Below are 23306 nucleotides of genomic sequence, written 5' to 3' on the forward strand. Positions count from 1 at the left end.
TTTGTCAAGAGAAAGAATAAATACCTTGTTACCATAAAAGAAATGTCAAGGATGGTAAATAGGGCCAACATGGCAATTAGGCTATCTGGACGAAGAGAAAGAAATCCTTAGAACGGGCTAATGGGTCTATAGGCTAATGACTCAGTCGGCTTGAGGAATTCCTCTTTTTAATTTGACAAAAGCTGAAAGGCAGAGAAGGCTGCCTGCAAAGATTATTGACAACAAGCCAAATGGTTTGGCTCTCAAAACAGTAGATAAGCAAGCCAGGCATAATATGTGCTTTGGTTCACACATCCACACACTCTCAAAATCTTCCTCAGCCCCCAACTCAATGCACACACACACACACACACACACACACTAAAATCCATTCTGTTTTCAACAAAAGTTCAGAGCACCTTATCTTATCTTTAGTCTCTCACAAACATTCTCACCCCTTTTCTCTCTTTCTCTGACTCACTCCACAGCTCCACAGCTCAAATTAGCAGTTTAGGGAATAGATCTCTCTCACATAAAGAGCATAGACTTGTTCCAGCTGCTGCTATCCCCCCCTTGCCCTAACCCACAGGCCAAGGGCATCTCTAAGCACTGTTTGTGTCTGGAATATGAAGTTAAAGTGCTGGTCACCCATAGATGTTTGATTTTCTCTACACCTAAACACATCCTACGCTACGCCACACCTAGCATATGCTGTGTGCTTTTTTCACATTTGCAATAATTAATAGCCTTATCCCACCCATCATCGCAATTATGTTTGTCACAATGCAAACACTTAATGAGATTTTCAGCACACATGGAGACACAGGTGCAGGATGTGAACAAACACACTTCCTCGCGCCCTGTATTTTTATTTGGCTTAGCAACCATAGCATTGCACTAAAAACCACTCAGAGCACCTTAGCATCTGCATAGTGTCACTAAACACACACACACACACACACACATAGACAAACAGACAGGCATGCAGTACATACTAAGTAAATCTGTTTGAAGTCTGGGGTAGAATATAAAAGAGACCTCTCACACATGAAGAATTCATGCAATAAGGGGGAACGTGTGTGTGTGTGTGAGGATGAGAGAGAGCGAGAGTGAGAGAGCAAGCGAGAGAGTGAGTGTTCGCAAAGCTCTGATTCCTTTTCTGGCCGTGGGGAGTGGAAAGGGGCTGGACTGTGTAAAGAAAGAGAGAGGGAGGAATCGTGTGCATGTGTTTGAGAGCGGGGCAGCTGCCAGCACTCCTCCGGCAGCAAGAGGCGAATCCTGACTGCTGGATTCCAGCCCATCTCCTCCGCAAAAGAGGGATAAGAAGAGGGGTAGATGACAAATAGGACCAGGATGCCTGACACAAGAAATGGACTAACTGACACTGCTCCAGGGAGAGAGAGCATTAAAAGCAGAGAGAAGTACTAATGTGGCTCGGTGCTCGCTGAATGGTGCAAAGGGGAATAAAATGACATGAATGCGAAGAAGAAAAAGTTCTGGAGATAATGTAATGTGCAGATGTTTGTGCATTAAGAATGGGCAGTGATCACCAGAGAACCACTTGCAATGACTTTTTAAGTAGTCTGTTTTTTTATTGCTCTTTTTTAAAGTCAAAACGTGGGTATGGATACACAGACAGTTCCGGTTTTTTGCATCTCCCCCTGCATCATTCTTGCTATGAGTTGTGAATACATTAGATGATGGATTGGAAAGAAGTGTGAGTACTTTTAAAGGTTTTTCTCTCTCTGTGTGTGTATGTGTGCAGTGGGTTTTGACTCATAGATGTCAGTTGCAACATACCCGTCTTAACGCCAGGAATTCTTTCTCCGTCCTCTGAGCTCACCTGCCAAACTCTACAAAGGCTGCTGTCTGATTGTTTATACATAACTAGGATATGGATTGCTCCTTGACCGTGGAACATGTCAAAGCATGTTTGTTTAGCGTAGCGTGCGCCTGCTGCAGTGAGTTTGAGCAGGTGGACAAGTAAAAAGTGCAAGCACATGGACGTGTGATTTATGCTCTCCATTCATGAACTGAGCCAGTTTTCTTTAGGAAATCTAAAACCCTTCCAACTTATTATTACTTCCCCATAGATTGAATATACAATAACAAAATATTCATTGTTCATTTACAAAAAAATGAACTTTTCATTCATTCATTCATTCATTCATTTAAACATTTCTGGTCAACCTGATTATAAATGTCGACTTCAAAATGTTTAAACCTAAATACATATATTTTCTTACATATTTTCATATTACATTTTTTTTTTTGTCATAAGAAAATTTTATTTAATTTATTCATGCATTTATACCCTTTTTTTTTTTTTTTACATTCTCAAAGATAATTTTACAAGAGAAACGCGTTACATCATCACACAAAAACTGTTGCTTTCTGTTTGTTTTTTGTTTTTTAATTTCTCTGTCTTTTACTCATAATGCTTTATGAATGCAGTGCTCACACATTTCTTCAATCTTCTTCGTCTGTTTGCACACATGCAGGCACACACACTTGCATCCTCTTGTGGGGCGTTGATTCCCCGGGGAGGGGCCGCTCCTGTATTCCTCCTGGATGTTATAATTATTTCATCAGCTAGCAGTGTGCTCTCTGAGTGTACTCTTGGGGTGATGCGGATAGCTGTAAGGGGCTAGAGAAAATAGGGGTGGGGTGGAGAAAATGGAGGGAGAGTAAAAAGGACGAGAGGGGTTGTCACTTCTAGAGATTTGGACTGATGCAGAGAGGGGTAAAAAAAGTATGTAGAAGTGCCAGACATACAGGGGAACACACACATGAATATCCCAAGGGCTGGTGCTTACACTAATGATCAGGGATCATGTGTCTCAGAGAAAAAAAAAAAAAAAAGACAAGAAAGACATTTATTGTCACAAGCACATTCTATAATGCCCAGCTTTGGCTCTATTTTGTTCTCTTCTACTTTCCTAATCTCCTGGCTTATTTTTTTATTTTATTCGATTTGATCTTACCACAGGTTGCACAAACATAATTAGCACACAAATGTCCCATAATTTTTGTAATTGTAAATCCATCACGTTTGCATTGTAGGAGTAACTGAGAGCATAGTTTTATGGTAAACCTTAAAAAAAAAAAATAAAAAAAAAATAAATCAACGTGACACTTATTTTTTTCGTATATTTTAAATGAATTAAATTAATAATTTGTAGTAAGTATTCATAAAAAAAAAGAAAAAAAAAGAAAAAGAAAACTGATATAGCATCTAATAGTCATGTGGTGTGAGCATTGTGTACAAACATGCTAAAAAAAAAAAAAACATTAGTTCATTAGTTTACATTAGTTCAGGGTAGCTCTGGTTGTAAAACGATGAATATTGTGACTTTTCAAAATCACACTTATCTTCATTAATTTTTCATTTTTTTTTTGCTTAAAAAATAATAATTAAAATAGCACATTACATAAAAAACATGAAAAAACATAACATTTCTGAAAATAATGATTAAGATGTGTACACTCACGTGCACATGAATATATTTATTATGTATACTGAATATGTAAGAAACTTACCTTTTACTCCATACTCCATACCTAAAATTTTTGTAGAGTCAGTAAGTTTAAATTATATCTAAAAAATAGTGTAACGTTTTTCAGAACCTTATCTAACCAATATACTAAGAGTGCATGTTCACCTGATGTGTTATTCTTGTCTTCTTTTAAAAAATGCTCTCTGTAAGGGATGAAAAAGGAAGAGCGGGATAGCAATTACGTAAGAGATCCAATGTGCTACTGGGTGCTCTTTGGATTAAGGTATTCTTCAGAGTGTGATTTTCGGTGTACTTCACTTTTGATTATTACTGCATTCAGTGTGATCACAGTCAGATTTCATTAAAGACTGCTGTGGTGTGGACAGCTGTTACACTTCAGCCCAAGAGAACAGCCTTAATACACCTCTTAATGTGAGCTAAGCCCCAAAACGTCACTTGATCTCTCTAACTCTCAATCTTTTAGTTTCCCTCACTTGCACTTATTCGTTCCTCTCACACTGGTTTTACTCATAGGTTTATTCAATCACAAGAATAGTTGAAAAGTTCAGCTTGTTGGGAAGTTAAAGGTTTTGTTGCTTGTTACTCTTATTGCTCTACTATTTCTGGGGTCCAGGAGTGATATCTCACATAGATTTTTTTAAGATTAATTTCCAGATTGTAACTGGGTCACTGTAAAGCCAAATTTAGCAATTGGTCAATGTTAGGGCTAACCACAGGGCTGACTCCATTAGACTCCATTTTTCATTTTTAGAGGACATTTTTCAAGGTTTTCTGAGCACAGTGTGCCTATTTAGTTGTGAAATAAAGAGGGGAAGGCTGTCTGTGGAGAAGGACGGAGTTGGTCTTTGTTTACTTTGGTAATGCGATAGGGGGCTTTTGACCTTTCAGGTCTAATTTTATAGCATTGAGTTTTAAATGTCAAGCTCTACCGTAAAATCAATCAGGAAAAGACCAAAGATCTTTTCCGGATGTCTGAGTGACAAAAGAATAGTCTTGAAACATGTAGGGTTCATTGGAAAATCACTTCGCTATGGTGACAAAGAGATTTGGCTTGATTTTAATGGAACCCCCATTGACAGAGCAATTGGATTTGGAAGATTTTGGTCGACTGCTTACATATGTGTATGTGTGTTATAGCTGAAGTTTAAATGTTCCAAAATGTTGTTTTTCATGACGGTTTTCCAACCTTTGCCCAGCACATTAAAACTGAACACACAGTTGTTGCTACTGTGTCTTTAAGACTAATATATGTTAATGTCCTCTGTTGTGATTGGATAACCTGAATAGGTATTGTTTTTGCAAAGGTGGTCATATGTTGTCGCGGTTCTGGTTCTGGTTCTGGCATGAATTGAATGACAATCTGTTTCTCAAACCAAAAAATAATGCACAAACCTAAAAAAAAAAAAAAGAAAAGTTATCACGTTCATTTGACTCAATATTATAAGCTCTGTGTTATTTATTTATTTTCTTTTTTTGTCTATTATCTCAGGGCTGCTCAGAAGCTGAATCTATCATCCAAAAGAAAGAAGCAACAGCCGCCTCTGGTATACCCCCAGGAGCCCTACATCTACCCTACTAACTTTAGTGCTGTCCTCCAGTGTTCACCTCCACCTGCTCCACCATGTCTGCTCAGGGCGGGGACAAAGGCCAAGGAGAACCCTGGCATGGGCAAGGTCAGACACCCAGCACACCACATCAGAGCAGTATGACAAACACTTTCTTCTTTTAACTGCAACACTTAGGTTGTTGATTGGGAATTCTCACCATTAGTCTTTTACAGAATGTTTGAAATACCCAGATTACAATTGTGGCCAAGTGTAGCTAATTGTTCAGAATTTACACACCACCCCTCCTCATTGTCCAGAGGGTTTGTCTTTAGCACCATATTATAGTATATTATAGTGATGGAGAGGATTTGTTCCAGATTAGATGCCACCTGCTCCGAGAGATGATTGTACAACATCATGCCAAAAGCTGTAGCCCACTGAAATGATTGATAAGTACCCACTGAGAATGGAATCATTACATCCCAGCCTCAGTAATGAGCTTCCTCTTTCTACTACTACAAACACGCAACTGAAGCTGCCTGAATGCATTCCAGTTCTTGGCAGCTTTTGGGAGATCTATAAAAAGCTACATGCATTAGAATAATGGCCTAGTCATCTGTAACCATTTTATGTGCACAATGTCCAAATTGTCCAGAAGGATGTCAAACATGTTCTGTAATTCCAGCAGCTGGCACACTCCAAAAACAACATCAAAGTGGATCTTATGACTCTTGCACTATATTCCAAGTCTTCAGAAGCCATGCAATAGAACTGTGTGAAGAACAAGCTGAAAATTAGCTGAAAATAGCTTTAATGGAGCTCTGAAATCCCATTCACATGCCATTAATGATGTCAATTTGGTGCCATTGGTTCTCACATGTCTCATGACCAGTTGTGGCATGCAAGTTTGAATGGGTGCAAATGTGATTGAGTGAATGATGTATGTGATGATTATTATTTTTTTTGTTAAAATGACTAAAGCCCCCAAAATTCAGCAAAATGTTGTGCATTAATACACCTCAAAGTGCTGTAAAATGACTACAGCCAACTGTGATAGGAAGTCGCTCTCCATACCTGCAGGCAGCAGTAGTCTATATTCATCATTCATTAGGAGAACCCAGATGAGCTATGGACGCATATATACAAACCATAAATAAAGCAACACTTTGCTCACCATTTTTACACCAATCTCGCTCATCAAAGACAGATTTCGAAATGAAATCTCATGAAAATCATGGGATGAAGATGAAAAATAGATGTCCTATTGATTTTGTTTACTAGTTTTTTTTAGTTCACTAAGCAAATCAGCCAATCAGACTGATCTCCCTCACTAACAGGCTCCAACAATGATTTAACATGCTTAATCAGTTACAAAGCTGCTGATGGCGCTCCAACTAAAGCAAGACACACCACAAAAACTACAGTTTGTACTTAGACTAAATATTTTTGTCAGTTCCTCACACAAATCTATTGTATATGACTCAAAACTTACAATTATTACAGAGCACAAGTTGTTGGTAGATTCTGACACATCAAGATAATAACTGTTTGGAGTGCCTCAGAAACTTGTGGGATCTCATTTCTAGACCAGAGTTTAGGAGGTGTGAAGCCAGCAGCCGTGCTAGGGGGATCAAACTCTCCTTGCATATCAAATTGCCAACAAATGTAAAACTCAACAGTTCAACCCAAGCCCACATTTCTGTGGTGTGTGGGTGGCTGGTCCCATTCAGCGGCCAGTCATATATGGAAGCTTATTTCCACTGTCACGGCCGGCGTAATTCATTCACCACGTGCACATGTCCATCAGTGTAATCGGCCCCTGTGGAGCTGTGAGGGGGAGTTCACGTCGGCCGCCGCTGTGGCGCAGGCATGCCGCTTGGCTCCGGGTGCCTAGAAGAGGATCAGCAGTGCAGACCTTGTTTCATAGCTCTGGAGCCGAATGTTGTAATTATATCTTTGCTACAAATCAGCCGTGGAATACTGTGGCTTTGTGCAGCTCTGAATGCTGTATTAAGGGCATGAGGTTCTCTTACAGTAGTTTGTTTTGCTTTAGAGTATTTGCTGCAAATGGTTTTAGAAGTGCACCGTGACACAACCGTGACAATGTGTTGTATTACCAGTAGTTAATGGTAGTTAGTGGCTGTTATTATTATTATTATTATTATTATTATTATTATTATTGCCTATTGCCTATTAATTTATTTTAACAAATACAGTAAAATTGCAAGTCATACGGACAATGATTCAAATACACCTCTTCTATGATTAAAAAATATATTAATGATTATCCATGATTGATTTCTGAATTAAAATTCACTGCAGGTTAATAAAACTGGTCCTAGTAATAATTTATCAATTATTAATACATTGTTCACTCACATGGTTACACAGAGTGTAAGGAAAATATGTAATTACTTTTTCATTCATGATTATGCCACATTTTACATTTGTAAATTTGGCAGATGCTTTTATTGAAATAATTTTACGATTTTTGACCTAACCCTAACTGTATGAAACCAACATAAATACACAGATTACATACTAAGAATTTGGCATGTGTTTAAAGTAGTTTTTTCTTTGGTAATCATGGATTTTTCATTGACATTGACTTATCAATCACTTTATGTGACCTACAGGGGCAATGGAATTCTCTGCTTCGACTTATATTTTAATAGCATCGTTTTCTTTTTGTTCCAGGTCAAAGTTATGATGCGTATCTGTCCATCTCTGGGGGTTGTGGATTCATCGGAGTCCTTGTCCTTCCTGAAGGTGGACACTCGTAAGAAACAGCTGACCCTCTGTGATCCCTCTCTCAACATACAGCCCACCTCAGTACATAGACGAGCAGTGCTTCCCGTCCCAAAGATGTTTGCCTTCGACGCTGTTTTTTCCCAAGATGCCTCTCAAGTAAGTTGTGAAGATCTTATCATTTTGTTGCCTTTTGCTTTTGAGTTTTGAAATGAAAATATTTTGTTAGTGTCAAGAAGATATTTGAGAAGCACACATTCTTTGCAGGGCAAGGAGCTTAATGTAAAAAGCCCTGTTTTGGGATACCATCTTTCTTCAAAGTATGAGCCCAACAGCTGTTTCTTTAAGTATAGAAAATAGTTTGAATTCCAGACACGCATATCTAGCAGCTTATTCACAGTTCATTATCTGTCCTCCAAACTGCAGTGGCATCCATCTTGAGATAAGTGGCTAACAAATGGACACAAATAGAGAAGAGGAACTTTAGGAGACACACGAGCTTGAAGATGATTAAGTGTGAACAATTTAGAATATTTCAATTTAAAGTTGTAATCTTAAAGTACTGAAGCCAGATATTGTACGTCTGCTTCAAAATAGTCATAAGCAAAGACAGACAGGGACATTGTGGTGTCTTTTAAATTTTTTAAGCCCAAAGTATACTTCAGTTTTGACAGTTTTGATCTATGGAGCTTATCGTTTAGGAGTTCCTTTACTCATGACCAGCAGAAGGCTTTGAGGTCTCGGTTCTCAATCCCAGTGAAGTCATGTAACTGTAAATCCTCCAAATCTACTACGTTTTTGATTTAGTGAGACTGCTGGGATATAATCACTGAGGTTTTTTTTTTTTTTTTTTGTGTAAGAATGTGTGTGTATGTTATGATGTATGGAAGGAAATTGCAGCAAATTGTCTCCAGGGACTGGGGCTAGTGGAACAGATTGTAGTGTTACGGCCGTACAGTGCAGCCGGTGTAAAGCACCCCATATCTGATAAATCTGTGATGAGAATCTGCCTTGTTGGAGCTTTTTGTAGTTTTTTTTTTGCTAGTGAATAAATCAATTATCTCCGGATCAAAGAAAAGATTAGCTACTTTCTACTGTGCCAAAAAAAGGTTTGGTTACGTTTCACAGCACAACTGAATGTTAAAAACCATCAGAACATAGTACAATATTGTACATGTTTTAAAATGATATTGGATGTCTACATGGATTTTGCTTTTATTTATGTGTGTATGTATATATGATGCATGTGTTAACTTATTATAATGTCAGGTATGTTTTGAGTGTTTAATTGTTTTGCACAGGCTGAAGTTTGCTCAGGGACAGTGGCTGAAGTTATTCAATCAGTTGTCAACGGAGCAGATGGGTGTATTTTCTGCTTTGGTCATGTCAATGTTGGTAAGTTATCCCAAAATTCTCTTTAGTTCATTAAATATGACACCCACTGATCTTGTTTCACAGTTTGCAAGACATTTTGATGTCTAATATCAAAACCAAAATTACAAAAAAAGGTGCTTTTGCTTTTCAGAATGGGCATGAGTGGGGCATTTAATTGTGTGCGTGTGTGTGTGTGAGAGAGAGAGAGACTAGTGGCTAGTGATTGTAATTAAAAGCTGGCTAATTGACTCTCACATTAGACTGCATCAGAGTTCTGCACTATTGCCAATTATGCTTGTTAGATGTTGTGATGGTTTCCTGCATCATTTACTACATGCAGTCTAAGTGTTTAAGCATTATGTATGTCTCTTTTAAAGCCAGACTATCCATATGTTACAGTATTCATCTCTAGTTGTCTGTTTTATTATTTATTTATTTTTGTTTAAATGATGCTCTTAACCATGGCATTTCTTTAACTTCTGTAATGTAACATATAAAAATATACATTTCAATAGAAATAATGTAGGGATTTACTTGTAAATGAGATATAATTTTATTGTGAACATAAACACATTCCACATATGAATTATTTACTTTTTAACATATCCAATTATTTATTATTTTACCCTTCCACACAATGTTAAAAAATCTACTTTCACGGAATAGAAAGGTCATTACTTTGTGATGAAAAAAAAGGAAGTTATTATTTTATAATAAATAATACAATTGTCATATTCACAATTGGTGTAAGATTTGTAAAGGACGTGCGTCAGGACTGTGTTCCATAAACGTTGTCATTTGAACCATGTTGGTTATAACTGTCATTAATGACGTCAAGCGGTGGTGGAGTTATAACTTCAGCTAATTATTCAGTTTGAGATCAAACTGATTTCAGATTATTGAAGTAAATAATTAATATGGCACATGGGGACTGATTTGTTATTTCTTTTCTCCATTATTCTGTGGGTTTCCTTTCATCACTCTGGGTTTCCCCTGTGATACTAGAGCAAGAGCCCACATGCACACTTTTCACAAATGGCGCGTTAACTCTCTTAAAATACTTAAAAAGGAGGAATGAAATTATACTACATGTTAGCATTGTATGTTCAAGTGTGTGATCTATTGTCCACATATTATTAAGAAACCATGTTTCTAACCTCAGGTCGAGTGCTGTAGTTGAGACTTTTCAACAACTTTGAAACTATTGATTCTGAAAAGACATCGATGTAGTCTTGCAGCAGAAGGTCCGGACTCCATTGCAGTTTTCATTGGCAAGGGCCACCTAATAGACTGTCTGACAGACATGTAAAGCAATCAATCATCAATAATCTATGCTGTGAACTTCAAATACTTTTGAAAATCCTGCATTTATTTGATCCTGATAAGCAATCATTGCTACAGTCTTAAACATGACGGTTCCTTCATCAATGAGGGATTTGGTGTTTGGCGTTTTGTTTCCAGATGGAAACTCCCGAAGTGTTTCCCATTTTGCATCCCTTACGCATCAAACCCTAAGCCTCTGGTCCTTGGACATGACATCTAAAGCTGAGACTAGTAACGATGGAAATAGCGACCATAGTTGGCTAACTTTTGGGAAACACACCCTGGTTCTATCGCGTTTTATATCAACTCTTTCCAGACAAATTACTGAAATCAGAGACACATGGTAATAATCAAATGCTTGACCTACTTTTTTAGCGTTCGTCTCCCGGCTCGTTCTCTTGTTCCCTGCTACTTTTACCACACCCCTTGCCACAGCTTTTGAAAGGGTACAGTAAAAACTGAAAAAAAAGAAGAAAAAAAAAAAGAAATCTGAATTAATACTGAGTCAGAGATGCTATCCAAGTACAAATAATGTTTTATGATTGGTGGTTTAATATCATCCAAGAACCATATCTCATCAAATCAGCTGTAGAAATACCAGTACTTGAAATGCTTTCTCCTCAAGTGCTTATCATCATCATCACCTTGCCAGAATCAACAGCTTTCTCTCTTTCTTTCATCAGGCAAGACATACACCATGATTGGCTCAGACAGCTCTATGCAGAGCCTTGGCATTGCACCCTGTGCCATCTCCTGGCTGTTTAAGCTCATTGATGAGCGCAAGGAGAAGACTGGCACACGCTTCTCGGTACGGGTGTCTGCCGTGGAAATCTACGGCAAGGACGAGAGCCTGCATGACCTGCTTTCTGATGTGCCTACAGGAAGTCTGCAGGACGGCCAGTCGCCTGGTGTCTACTTGCGCGAGGACCCCATCTGTGGCACACAGGTCAGTAAGACCACAACTAGACGTCAACTTTAGCTTGTTTTTCCTGATGAAGCTTATTTGTCATGTAGTAACAAAGTGTGCAACATATGTCCTGAAAATGAAAGCTAAAACATTTTGTTCACTCCCCTGGATTATAGGTCATAAACCCTGCCCCCTCCATGTAAACAAATGGGACATGAGCCAAACAAATAAACCAAATTAAACGTTTTTCCCAAATAATTTTCCGTCCTTTTAGGTATTTATCACACTGATGTATGTTCAATTTTGTAGTAAATTTGATTTTGTTTTGTTATTTGATGTTATAAAAATGGGCTATGAAATCATGAAGATACACCATCCATCTTATGCAACAGTTTATGGTAGTAGCATACACTTTAAAAGGGGAAATGAACAGTTGCTGCTAAAGGCTGACTGATAAAAAAAAAATTAAAAAAATCAGAGATTGAATTTATATCATTGTAATTATTTAAAAAAAAATTATATTGTAAATTTTTGTTTGTAGAATATTTCAGTCTACATAGATAATTATGATACATCCTTGATGAAAAAAAAAGATTAATTTGTCAAAATGTTGTGCTTTTGTGCAAATTGTACAATATAAATATATTTTAATGTCATATAATATAAAAACGTAAAACCCAATATATATTCAACATGCTAGTTTGGGGTAATATTAAGCAAATATGCAATTGAATTAACATTTAATATATTTCTACTTTAAGATAGTAAAGAGTTGGAGAGAGGCAGGGGAATGGGTTCAAAACTCAGTATCTAGAAAGTGAAAGTGACGTGACATTCAGCCAAGTATGGTGACCCATTCTCAGAATTCATGCTCTGCATTTATCCCATCCAAAGTGCACACACACAGCAGTGAACACACACACACACACCCAGAGCAGTGGGCAGCCATTTATGCTGCAGTGCCTAGGGAGCAGTTGGTGGTTCGGTGCCTTGCTCAAGGGCACCTTAGTCATGGTATTGCCGGCCCGAGACTCAGAAAGCCTCTGTTTTCACAGTCCACACTAACGCCGTCTCAGTGTGGACGGAAGGCCAAAAGGGAGAGAAAAATATACGTTTCAAACGAAAACGTATTAGTGTGGACATGGCCTTAGGGTTAGGAGTCAAACTCTCTTACCACTAAGCCACGACTTCATGAAATGCTTAGGTCATGCCTCTGTTGATCATTGTATCATACTTGTTATCAGTTAAGTAGTGTTTACACAGAATACTTTTAGATGAACTTAATCACTCAATCTCAAATTAAAGGCCAGATGTTGTGGTGGTTCTTTTTACTCAGTGCACCATCAGGATCCCTATGGGTGAGCTCCTATGATGTTTCCCCCTCCCCCTTATGTTCTACTGGAAGGGGGTAAATATCAGGAGGGGATAGGTAGAGTTTGGGGGTAGGTAGAGGGTAGTTGAAAGCACTGCCAGGTGTTGGCATCAGATGTTGTTTTTTGGGGGGATCCATATGAAGCAGCACATCAAAGACTGGCTAGAGGTCTGTGAACTTCAAATCTGGGGATTGGGTTTACGCACATTACTACTTCCCAGCATTCTCTACTTACTTTAGTTTTAGAGTGTCTCGCTAGCCACAGGAGGTTGGCAAACAATAGGAAAGTGGCCACTATTGTTCTTTTGATGGCTGCTTTTTGAAGAATACAAACTGATTAAGTCAGTAAGCATATCAGGAATATCAATGAAAAACATTCAGGGAACTGATCCATTACATTCAGCCTAATTGCTTGTTTCCTTGAAGAAGACAATAAATGTGGCCAGTGGATGTTTAATTCCCTTCGTTTCATCAGGCTTTCTGCAGTAGCATATATTCTGCCCTCTTGCCCACTTTTTCCACCACTCACTCTCATCAGTAATCCTGCCCCCTCTATTTCTTTCCCTTATTGCCCCAAAGATTTGATTTAATTCTCTAGAACTGTGTAAAGAGGCTCAGTTATCTTGATATTCTGCGTTACCACCAACTGGGCATAAGCCTACATGGTTTATGTTTTAAGTCATATTAAATAATATTTTTGACTTGAATAACATCTATGTTATACTCATAGACATCTATGAGTATGACTATAATATTTATTTTTAAATTATATGATAGTTCATAGTTTTTATTTCTAAAAATAAATAAATAAATGACAGTATTTTACAGAAAAATTCTCATGATTACCAAAATGACCAAAACTAAAATTTTCACACACGCATCCATGTTTTGTTTCACTTGTCAATATAAGCCAGAATAAATCCCACTCTTACACACAAACAACCCACCCACCTAAAAATCCTCTCCCTGTTGTAGCTCCAGAACCAGAGCGAATTAAGGGCTCCCACTGCAGAGAAGGCCGCCCTTTTTCTTGATGCCGCCATTACAGCACGTAGCACAAACCGGCCAGATTCAGATGAGGAAGACCGCCGCAACTCCCACATGCTGTTCACCTTACACATCTACCAGTACCGCATGGATAAGAGTGGCAAGGGTGGAAGTAAGTCTTGTGTTTGCTCTGTGTGAAATTAAACTGCTGTATTGTTGAAGGCTCTGTGTGTGCTGAATCGATTATACTAAGTCTAGTCTAAATCCTTCTCCTCCTCCTAATTTTCTCAGTAAAAGGAAAAATTCATCTTATGCTTATTAATCTAATTGCTGTGATATTACAGGCCAAATCAGAGAGTTAGCAGAATCCCTTCAATTTGCCTCTCGCTCCAGCATGGTAGGATGGAAATCAATCATGTCTGCTTTGACCACTTCATTAAACTTTAATGGGAATTTTAACAGATAGTAAGAATTCATGAGCAGCTAACAGCTCTAATCATAGTATAGAGGTACATGTCACTGTGCCATCATGGTGCAAATTTGCTTAGGTCAATACATTTAAATTAGGGCTGTGCGATATGGACAAAAAACTATCGCGATTTCTTTGATCAGTTTTGCTATTTCGATTTTAATAATGATTTTGAATCACACAGACATGTTTTACAGTCATAAATGCATTCAGCATGAATTTGAAACATATTTCCAAGAGAAAAACAATTAGAGCTTTATCAAAAAAATCATAACATGTCTCTAAAACAGACATAAGTCAAAATAATCACTAAGTAAAGGTGTGACAAAATGTCTAGACATATGACAATAAATAAATAAATAAATCCTGTGTCCAGGGATGTTTTTTTTCTTTTTCCTATTGTAGCGGTGCCTCAGGTGTTGAAATATATTTGTTGTGCCAGGTTTACACGTAGTGCATATACAGTATGTGTATGTGGTGCAAAAGCAGCAGCGAGAGTGCATTATTGTAATGCGAAAGTACTGTAGATAGTAAATATTTTCACACCTTTCTATTTCTAACCTTTTCTGTTCACATCTTTCGCATATTTTCAGCAGTATGAACGCTCTGATTGATTAATATTGGCTCTGAAAAAAATACGCATCACAGACAGAGTGTGTGAACCTAGAGTTACGTAAGCATATGCCCAGTCTGTTCTGTTCTTGTTATCCATTTAGGCATGCTGCACCTTCCTCTTTATATGCTTACACCACCAAGGCTGACGTTGTTCTGACGAGCTTGGTGGGAAGCAGCTGCTCCACCCTCTGCTTTGTCCATTATCCCTGTTAATTCAGCCCCACAATATAAGAATAGTCTGAACCTGTGGGGCAGTTGTGCCCCAATGGTTAGTCAGTCATACTTGTAACCCAAAGGTTAGAGTCTCTGGTCCGGCAGGAATGGTTGGTGGGTGAGAATGAATAACCATTGCTCTCTTCCACCCTCAATACCACGACTGAGGTGAGACCCTTGAGCAAAGCACCGAACCCCCAACTGCTCCCCAGGTGCTGCAGCACATGGATGCCCACTGCTCTGGGTGTGTGTTCACTACTGTACGTGTGCACTTGGATGGGTCAAATTTCAAATATGGGTCACCATACTTGGCCAGATATCACTTCACTCACTTCACTTTTTATTAGAGGGATTATATAATTAGTCATATAATGAAATATAATCTGAATAGGTATTATTCTATTACCTCGACACCTCAGTGTGGAGTTCGAGAAAAACAGAAGGCTCCGGCATGGAGGTTGTGATCTAACCCGCAGGATCTGTTGTGTGGAGGGTAAAGGAGGAACTCAAGTGCAGACAGGATGTACTAAACACAGGATTTATTAACAAAAAAAGGGGGAAAACAAAACCCATGAGGGGGAAAACAATGACTCTAAACACTAGAACACTACTACAAATAAACAATAACAGGTCTCACAACGTCTTCTTCCAAGAGCAACACCGAGTAACAATATTTCACAGGGACATGTAGAAACACATCTCACAATGTGGAAACAATCACAATGAGGAACAATGAACCGACAAAAGACAGAGCACACTAGGGGAAATAAATAGGAGAACTAATCAAGACACGACAGGTGGCACAGGTAAGGCAATCACGACAACTAGGATAACAAGGGTGGGAGGGTGGGGCAGGAGTCTTAGGAGGAGTCCGGGCAGGAGGGGTCCGGGCAGGTCTGGGTGGTCTAGGGTGGGGAGTGGTCTCAGGACAAATGACAACATCAGGGGACATGACAGGAGAAATCACAGGGCACTGGACAACATCTACTGGACACACGGCAACATCTACTGGACACAGGGCAACATCTTCCGGACACGGGGCAACATCTTCTGGACACGGGGCAACATCAACAGGACACTCGACAACCATCAGTGGAGACAGAAACTGGGTCTGGAACCGCGCTAACTGCGGCTGGCTCGGGATCTCTGGGGACAGGGTCTGGGGACAAGACAGGACTGGTAGGGACTTCAAGGATCTGAATAAGACGAGACAAATAATCAGACAGCAATAACAACAGGCATCTCCTTATGAGCCGAGACAGACTGTAACAATGCTTCTGCTGCAGAGTCAGCCGCAGCTCTCTCCACCCTCACGACTGCGGACTTGGATACAGTTCTCTTAGTCGCCGGTTCGGGGTCAAGGGTCACTGCTGCTGGCTCGGGGACGCCAGCGCTCACCGCTGCTGGCTCGGGGACGCCAACGCTCACCGCTGCTGGCTCGGGCACGCCAGCGCTCACCGCTGCTGGCTCGGGCGGCATGGCCGACTCAGGAGGAGACAGAGACGCAGGATCGGAAGACCCCTTCTTCCTCTTCCTCCTAGGTCGCGGTGCAGAGGTCACAGCTGGGTCTGAGACAGGTTGAGGAAGTTCGGTCTCTGGCAGGGCTGACTCTGTCGCTGAGGCCTCCGAAGCAGACTCCCACGAGAACCGTCTCCCTCGCTTCTTGGGGAGACTGATGGGTGTGGGAGGCACCTCAGGATTCGGGGAGGGATCTGCCTGTTCCCCCAGTGTTGTAACGGCCAGGAGATGACCCTCTGGGATCACTGGCAGCTGTGTAGATGGTGGGGACCTCTGCAGCTCCTCCTGGGAGAAACTCTCCCACAGCCGGGCATAGTTTTGAAGAACGCACTCACCCTCAGACGAGTATGGGAGGGCGACCCTCTTCTTGTCGGTGGGGGAAGACATCCAGCACTGCCGGCGGAACTCCAATTGATGTTGTAGATTGGAGGACTTCCTGTCTGCTGAGTTCTTGGTTGGTCGGTTCATTCTGAGCACACTAGGGGAAATAAATAGGAGAACTAATCAAGACACGACAGGTGGCACAGGTAAGGCAATCACGACAACTAGGATAACAAGAAGGGTGGGGCAAGGGAACGAGACAACACAAGCACATGGCCCAAAGACAAGGCCAAGTGCTTGTACACAAAACACGGGTCTGTCATGATCCTACCTCAAGACTAGAGGAAAGTCAGGACATGAAGGCAGAATCATAACAGGATCACACCAAATTTATTATTTTGTCAAATGTCCTGCTTCTCGACTGGCCAATCCATTTTCAACTTGGCTACAGCACAAGTGACAACCTTCACAAGCTCCTATGCAAGGAACTGTGGCGGCTAGTCCCTTTCTCCATCACATAATGGATCCCTCCACTAAATCCACTTGCGATCCCAAGCTCCCTTGAGAGATGAACGTGCATGCTCCGCTCCCAAAACAGATGATACAAAGATTGTCTTTATCCCCACCCGTAAAATTACAGTGGCAGGGAGAAATACACAATCTATAATGCTGTCCGTTTTTACACTTTGACATTATCACTGTTTTACTAACATCGATATACCGGCTGACTGAATGATTGTGAAACACACATACATACACCACAACATGCTAGCACGCGCTGTGCCGGGTGCACTTTTAAGCTTCCTGGATTCTCATGTCACCGTGCTCACATTTCTGGCTTCTCCATTGAAATGATTTCACACATGAAAGTGGAAGTGAAAGTGAAAGTGACATGACATTCATGTAAGTATAGTGACCCATACTCAGAATTTGTTCTCTGCATTTAACCAATCCAAAGTGCACACACACAGAGCAGTGAACACACACACACACACACTGTGAACACACACCCCGAGCATGCTTCAGAACATGTTCACACATTTCTAAAGTTTTCTGAAAACAGCTCGAGTTCCCTGAGGGGGGACCCCCAAAGCCACTGGAAGGCAAGCCTGCAACCTTTAGCCAAAAAAGGATAATGGCTAATGCTAACACTTCTGCTTTGGCAGGACACAGGGAAGGAGACCAGGACACAGGGAAGGAGACCAGAGGTAGTTTTGTTTTAATGTATGTAAATGGAGTATATTCTTCACTACACTGAATAAACAGCTTTTTATGAGGATACAGATTATCATTTAATGAATTGACAGCATATTAGCCAATATTCAACATGTTTTACATTAAACAATATTTTTGGATTTAACTATTTTTAGTTTACACAGAATAAAATGTTGTTTTATTATAGAAGTCACTGACTTTTTGCTTCAGGTGGGTTTCATCTTATGGCACTTCTCATTCATTCCTATTTTATCTGTAAATGGAGATTGAGTGTTGCACAACTCCTACTGAAATTCAGTGATGTCAAAGCTATAATGTGATCACGTGATCCAAGTTGACCGTTACACTTTTCCCAATAGTAAGAAATCCAGTCCCTCTCATCTCCCAATAGCAAGACAGTCTCTGGAACTGCACTGGCAGTGTCTCCAACTTCTGTCAGGACCACTATCATCAAAGATGACTCACAATAAGCATATAATTTGGATTGGCTGTGTGGTTATGTTCTGGGCAAGAACTTCCTGCAAATCCATGCACCCTAGCATGGATAAGAGCAGGGAGAGCAGCGATAACCCCCCAGAGTAAACAGAACAGAACCAACATAAATTAATTGCAGATATCATTAAAGTTCAATAATTTAATATACACATTAAGATGGCTCTTATTCAAAGGGGAATCAGTCTTATTCAAAGGGGAATCAGAGGGCTGAATCCTGACTGACAGAGGAGGAGTTGGGGATGGAGGAGGGAATTAGCCTTTGAGCAATGCGAAAAATGCTGATAATACTGAGGAACCTTATATATGTGTTGTATTCCCATAGGTAGATGGGGATCAGCTGATGCGAGCTTGACTAACGTGACCTGCCAGAACTAACGCTTAAGGCTGATATATACTTCTGCGTCATCCGCACTCCCTTACACCATAGCTTGATGTGCACCTCTCCAAAAATCTAACAGCGCGTCAATTCTAAAACGATAGTCTTACCACTTATTATATTACATAGCATTATACATCAGTAGTTGTCCGCGACAAATAATGTAGATATGCCATCATACAAGTCCTTGTGGAGAAAGAATGCCATCTTCTCCTGTTCCGTTGTTTTCTCCTCTTGAAGTTTTAAATAATGATTTGATATTTATTTGCCGCCGTCTGGAACTGCAGGTTATACCAGGAACATCCCCGGGAACACTGTGTACTGTGTACATGTGTACTGCACATCAACACGGAAAACGACACAGAAATATAAATGAAGACTGACGCCTAGCCTATGGCGTAGCTCTGACACAGAAGTATAAATCAGCATTTACGCTTGATTTTCAGTGATACCCGTAATGAGTGGGGTTGACAGTTAATTTTTATCTAATATACTGATGAAATATTACCCTCTTAAGTGCTTTTTATTACAATATGTGCTTTATTATTTAGAATCATTTATTTTGTTTGGTCAAGTATGCTTTGTCTGCAACCATAAGACTATGTAATTCAGTTTTATATATCAAAATATTCATAAACGCTATTGTGTTTCCATGATTCTGTTATTATTAACAAGCACAAAATATGAATGTTAATAAATGTGAATTGCCAAATCAAAGCTGAGCTGGTGCCAATTTAACTGAAATTTGTGAAAGGACAGTCTGTTTGCACTGGTTGTGGTGTAGGACCCCAGGGATCACATCTCATTTTCTCTTCTTTCCCCTCTATCAGTGTCTGGTGGTAGAAGCAGATTACATCTGATTGACTTAGGAAGCTGTGAGAAGGTGCTTTGTAAGAGCAGGGACGCAGGAGGAGGTCTGTGTCTGTCTCTGGCTGCATTAGGAAATGTGATACTGGCTTTGGCCAATGGAGCTAAACATGTTCCATACAGGTAAGAAAATGTAAATCTTTGCCACAAGACAATAAGAAATCAAAATGAGTCATGTTGCTATAAATGTGTAGATACTGTTCTAAAGTATTTGGTATACAAATTTCTATTCAAACAGCATAGCTAGCATAAATAGAATTATATGATAATTCTGAATATATTCCTGAAGTCTTATGAGTTTCCACTGAAGATGTTATCCTGAAGCATTTGAGCGCATAAACAAAGATATCGTGTCAAACATGTTTATTGTTTGACTAATGCACTGCTGTTTATTTGTATTTTGCTGGCCTCATAGATCATGCAACTCTTTTTTTTTTTTTTTTTAAGTGGGTCTTGTCAGGTCACACAATGCCTTATTTCTCACCTTTCTAAAACATTTGCATATTTTATAGAAATGCAATATAGACATATTTGTAGCTTTTTGTGATTAATATCATAGCAGGAATGTATAGTGAACCTTTCGATGTTTCTGCACTTTTAGAGAACAGTTACTTGTACAGTACTTGTGTAAACAGCTGACTTTCTGCTGACAATCTATCAACCTGTGTTTATGCTATAACAATAAAAAAAAATGTTTTTCCAGGGATAGCAAGCTCACAATGTTACTGCAAGATTCTTTGGGCAACATCAACTGTAGGACAACCATGATTGCCCACATCTCTGACTCCCCTGCCAATTATGCAGAATCGCTTACCACCATTCAGATGGCCTCCCGAATCCATTGTATGAGGAAAAAGAAATCAAAGGTGACTTTTTTAACTGACTATAATTTAGGAATTTTTATGATAATTGCATGGTGTACTTTGAGGATCAATACTGATTTTAATATTTTGATAAATGTTCAATAGTTATAGTTGAAAAAAAAAAAAAAAACTTAATTAAAATCAACAGTTACAGTAAGATTGTAATTGACATAACTTTTATTGACATAGGAAAAATTGGTAACACGTTCTATGAAGCCCATATTTATAATAAATTATATGGATATTCTTAAGGCATTGTAATGAATACATAATGCATCATTTAAAATAAATCCTTAATAATATGTTTTATCATCTTATGAAAATTCATAAGACAGTGTTAATGTATCATAATATTGACTTATATGTGGTTATATGATTATTTATAACACAGTAGTCCAATGGATTAGATTAGATTAGATTAGATTACATTACATTACATTAGATAACATTACATTACATTATATTACAAGGCAATTTGTTGCCTTGTACCTACATGTGCAGTGACAATAAAGTTGAATCTAATCTAATCTAAAAATGTAGTTGCAAAGTTGCTTATAGTCCATAGACTAGGGGGACCATCAAAATAAAATGCAACCTAACATATAAACATTGAATTTTTTTTTTTCAGTTTAAATTATTCACTGACATTAAAAATAATATTAGCCTCACAGTGAATGCTCAAATAACACTCATAATGTTGTTAGATACTGTGCAGATCTTTTATTATGTTATATAAGGTCTTTTATAATGCATTAAGAATACCCTCATAATGTATCATAAATATGGGCTTAATAGAGGGAGTTACCAAAAAATGTACTTGATGTATTGCCCTTGGGTAGTGCTGCATCAGATAAATGGTTTTGAAAACCAGTTATATTCATAGTGTTGTCTTGGTATTGTATAAAGGCCTTGATATATAGAGGCCTTGTTATTTCAAACAAAATCAGGCCGAAACGAAGTTCATTTTGAGTTTGTTTCGTTAGTTCGACAGTTCAAACATGATACTTCACTGTAAAACCCGACAAGTTAACTTAACTCAAACCGTTTGAGTAAACAGATTGCCTTGACTGTAATACCTGACAAGTAAACTAAACTCAAACGGTTTGAGTAAACAGATATCCTTAAGTTATGTTAACTCAAACCGTTTGAGGAAACCGATTGCCTTAAAACATTTAAGTTGAAAAAACTAACAGTTATGAGTACTCTGAACTTAATTCAGTTGAGTTCACTGAAAGAAGATATACATTGGAATTAAGTGATTAAGTGATTAATTGAGCTTTAGTGATGAACACCTGCTGTTAACAAACATAATTACTGAAGAAAAGAGAGAAAGGAACAACAGCTGACTTCAGACACAGCTTCACTCAAACCTGACAAGTTATGTTAACTCAAACCATTTGAGGAAACTGATTGCCTTAAACCATTTAAGTTGAAAAAAACTAACAGTTACGAGTACTCTGAACTTAATTCAGTTGAGTTCACTGAAAGAAGATATATATTGCAATTAAGTAATTAAGTGATTAACTGAGTGATAATTGTGAATTAGTGATGAACAGCTGCTGTTAACAAACAGAATCACTGAAGAAAAGAGAAACACAAGAACTACTACAACTGACTTCAGACACAGACTTAGATGAAATCAACTGAAATAAAATACATGAAATCTCTCAAGATCTGATTAAACAACCCCACAAACAGCATCACCAGCTCCACTTATTAATAACCAGACTGACTTTATTTCTGTCAGACGTCTACAGAAGATCTTATTGAGAATGAACTAAGGTTTAGATGTTGATTTATTGTTTCATTTGAAGTAACCATGTTAGAGATCAGTGTTTGCTTTAGTTGGGCTCTTGACCCTTGATTTCTGTCTTAGTCTTTTCTCTGGCTGTTATAACCATGTGTTTCTAAAACACATTTATTATATCTCAAAAGCCCAGAAGAAATGCCATCAGGTGTTAACCTGTATCTAGGTGCAGATTGTTATAGTTTATATAGGTGATGATAATTGTTTATTATTATTCACAAATATTGATCTGTACGGAGTCTAGTCTCTGATGAAACAAATGTGTAATTAATAGAAGTGGACCTAATAAAAATGACACTAAGAGCCAGTGATTCTGTGATAATCAGTTAATATAAAAATGACTTTCTAAACATTTTGTACACATACATTTGTTTTCTATGCGAGTTACTGGTCAAACACAGACATCAATAATCAGAATATGAACCTCTACAATGGTGACAAAAAAACATGCTGCAATGCATGCTGGGTACTATTGTAGTAAAAAACTCATCCATGGCTCCCAGCATGCTCTGCAGCATTTTTTTTTTTATTTTATGGTCACCATTGTTGAGGTTCATATTCTGATTATTGATGTCTGTGTGTGACTAACTGACACCATAGAAGTCTAAACTGGTTGGGAAGTCTTTGTATTAACTGATTATTGCAGAAGCACTGGCTCTTAGAATCACTTTTACTATAATCGATCAAATTACACAACACATATTTCATCAGAGATTAGACTCCTAGCAGTTCAATAATTGATGATCACCAATATGAAATATAACAACCTACACCTAGATACAGGTTAACACC

The 23306-nt window shown here is 38.7% G+C and overlaps 1 protein-coding gene across 5 annotated transcripts in view; it reads left to right on the plus strand.

Moving 5' to 3' along the window:
• Positions 1-23306, plus strand: part of LOC127933432 (kinesin-like protein KIF26A) — a 91016-nt gene that overhangs the window by 60341 nt on the left and 7369 nt on the right. For 3 of the 5 annotated variants that reach the window (XM_052530438.1, XM_052530439.1, XM_052530440.1), the window contains 7 exons: positions 4987-5170; positions 7742-7951; positions 9094-9187; positions 11173-11435; positions 13744-13927; positions 19808-19967; positions 20548-20710. In XM_052530438.1, coding sequence (XP_052386398.1) covers positions 4987-5170; positions 7742-7951; positions 9094-9187; positions 11173-11435; positions 13744-13927; positions 19808-19967; positions 20548-20710 — 1258 coding nt within the window. Of the gene's footprint in view, positions 1-1196; positions 1697-4986; positions 5171-7741; positions 7952-9093; positions 9188-11172; positions 11436-13743; positions 13928-19807; positions 19968-20547; positions 20711-23306 lie in introns of those variants that run through there. The other 2 variants (XM_052530441.1, XM_052530442.1) reach the window with 2 other exon arrangements.

The sequence above is a fragment of the Carassius gibelio genome, chromosome A17 (assembly GCF_023724105.1).
Source record: "Carassius gibelio isolate Cgi1373 ecotype wild population from Czech Republic chromosome A17, carGib1.2-hapl.c, whole genome shotgun sequence".
NCBI lineage: Eukaryota > Metazoa > Chordata > Actinopteri > Cypriniformes > Cyprinidae > Carassius > Carassius gibelio.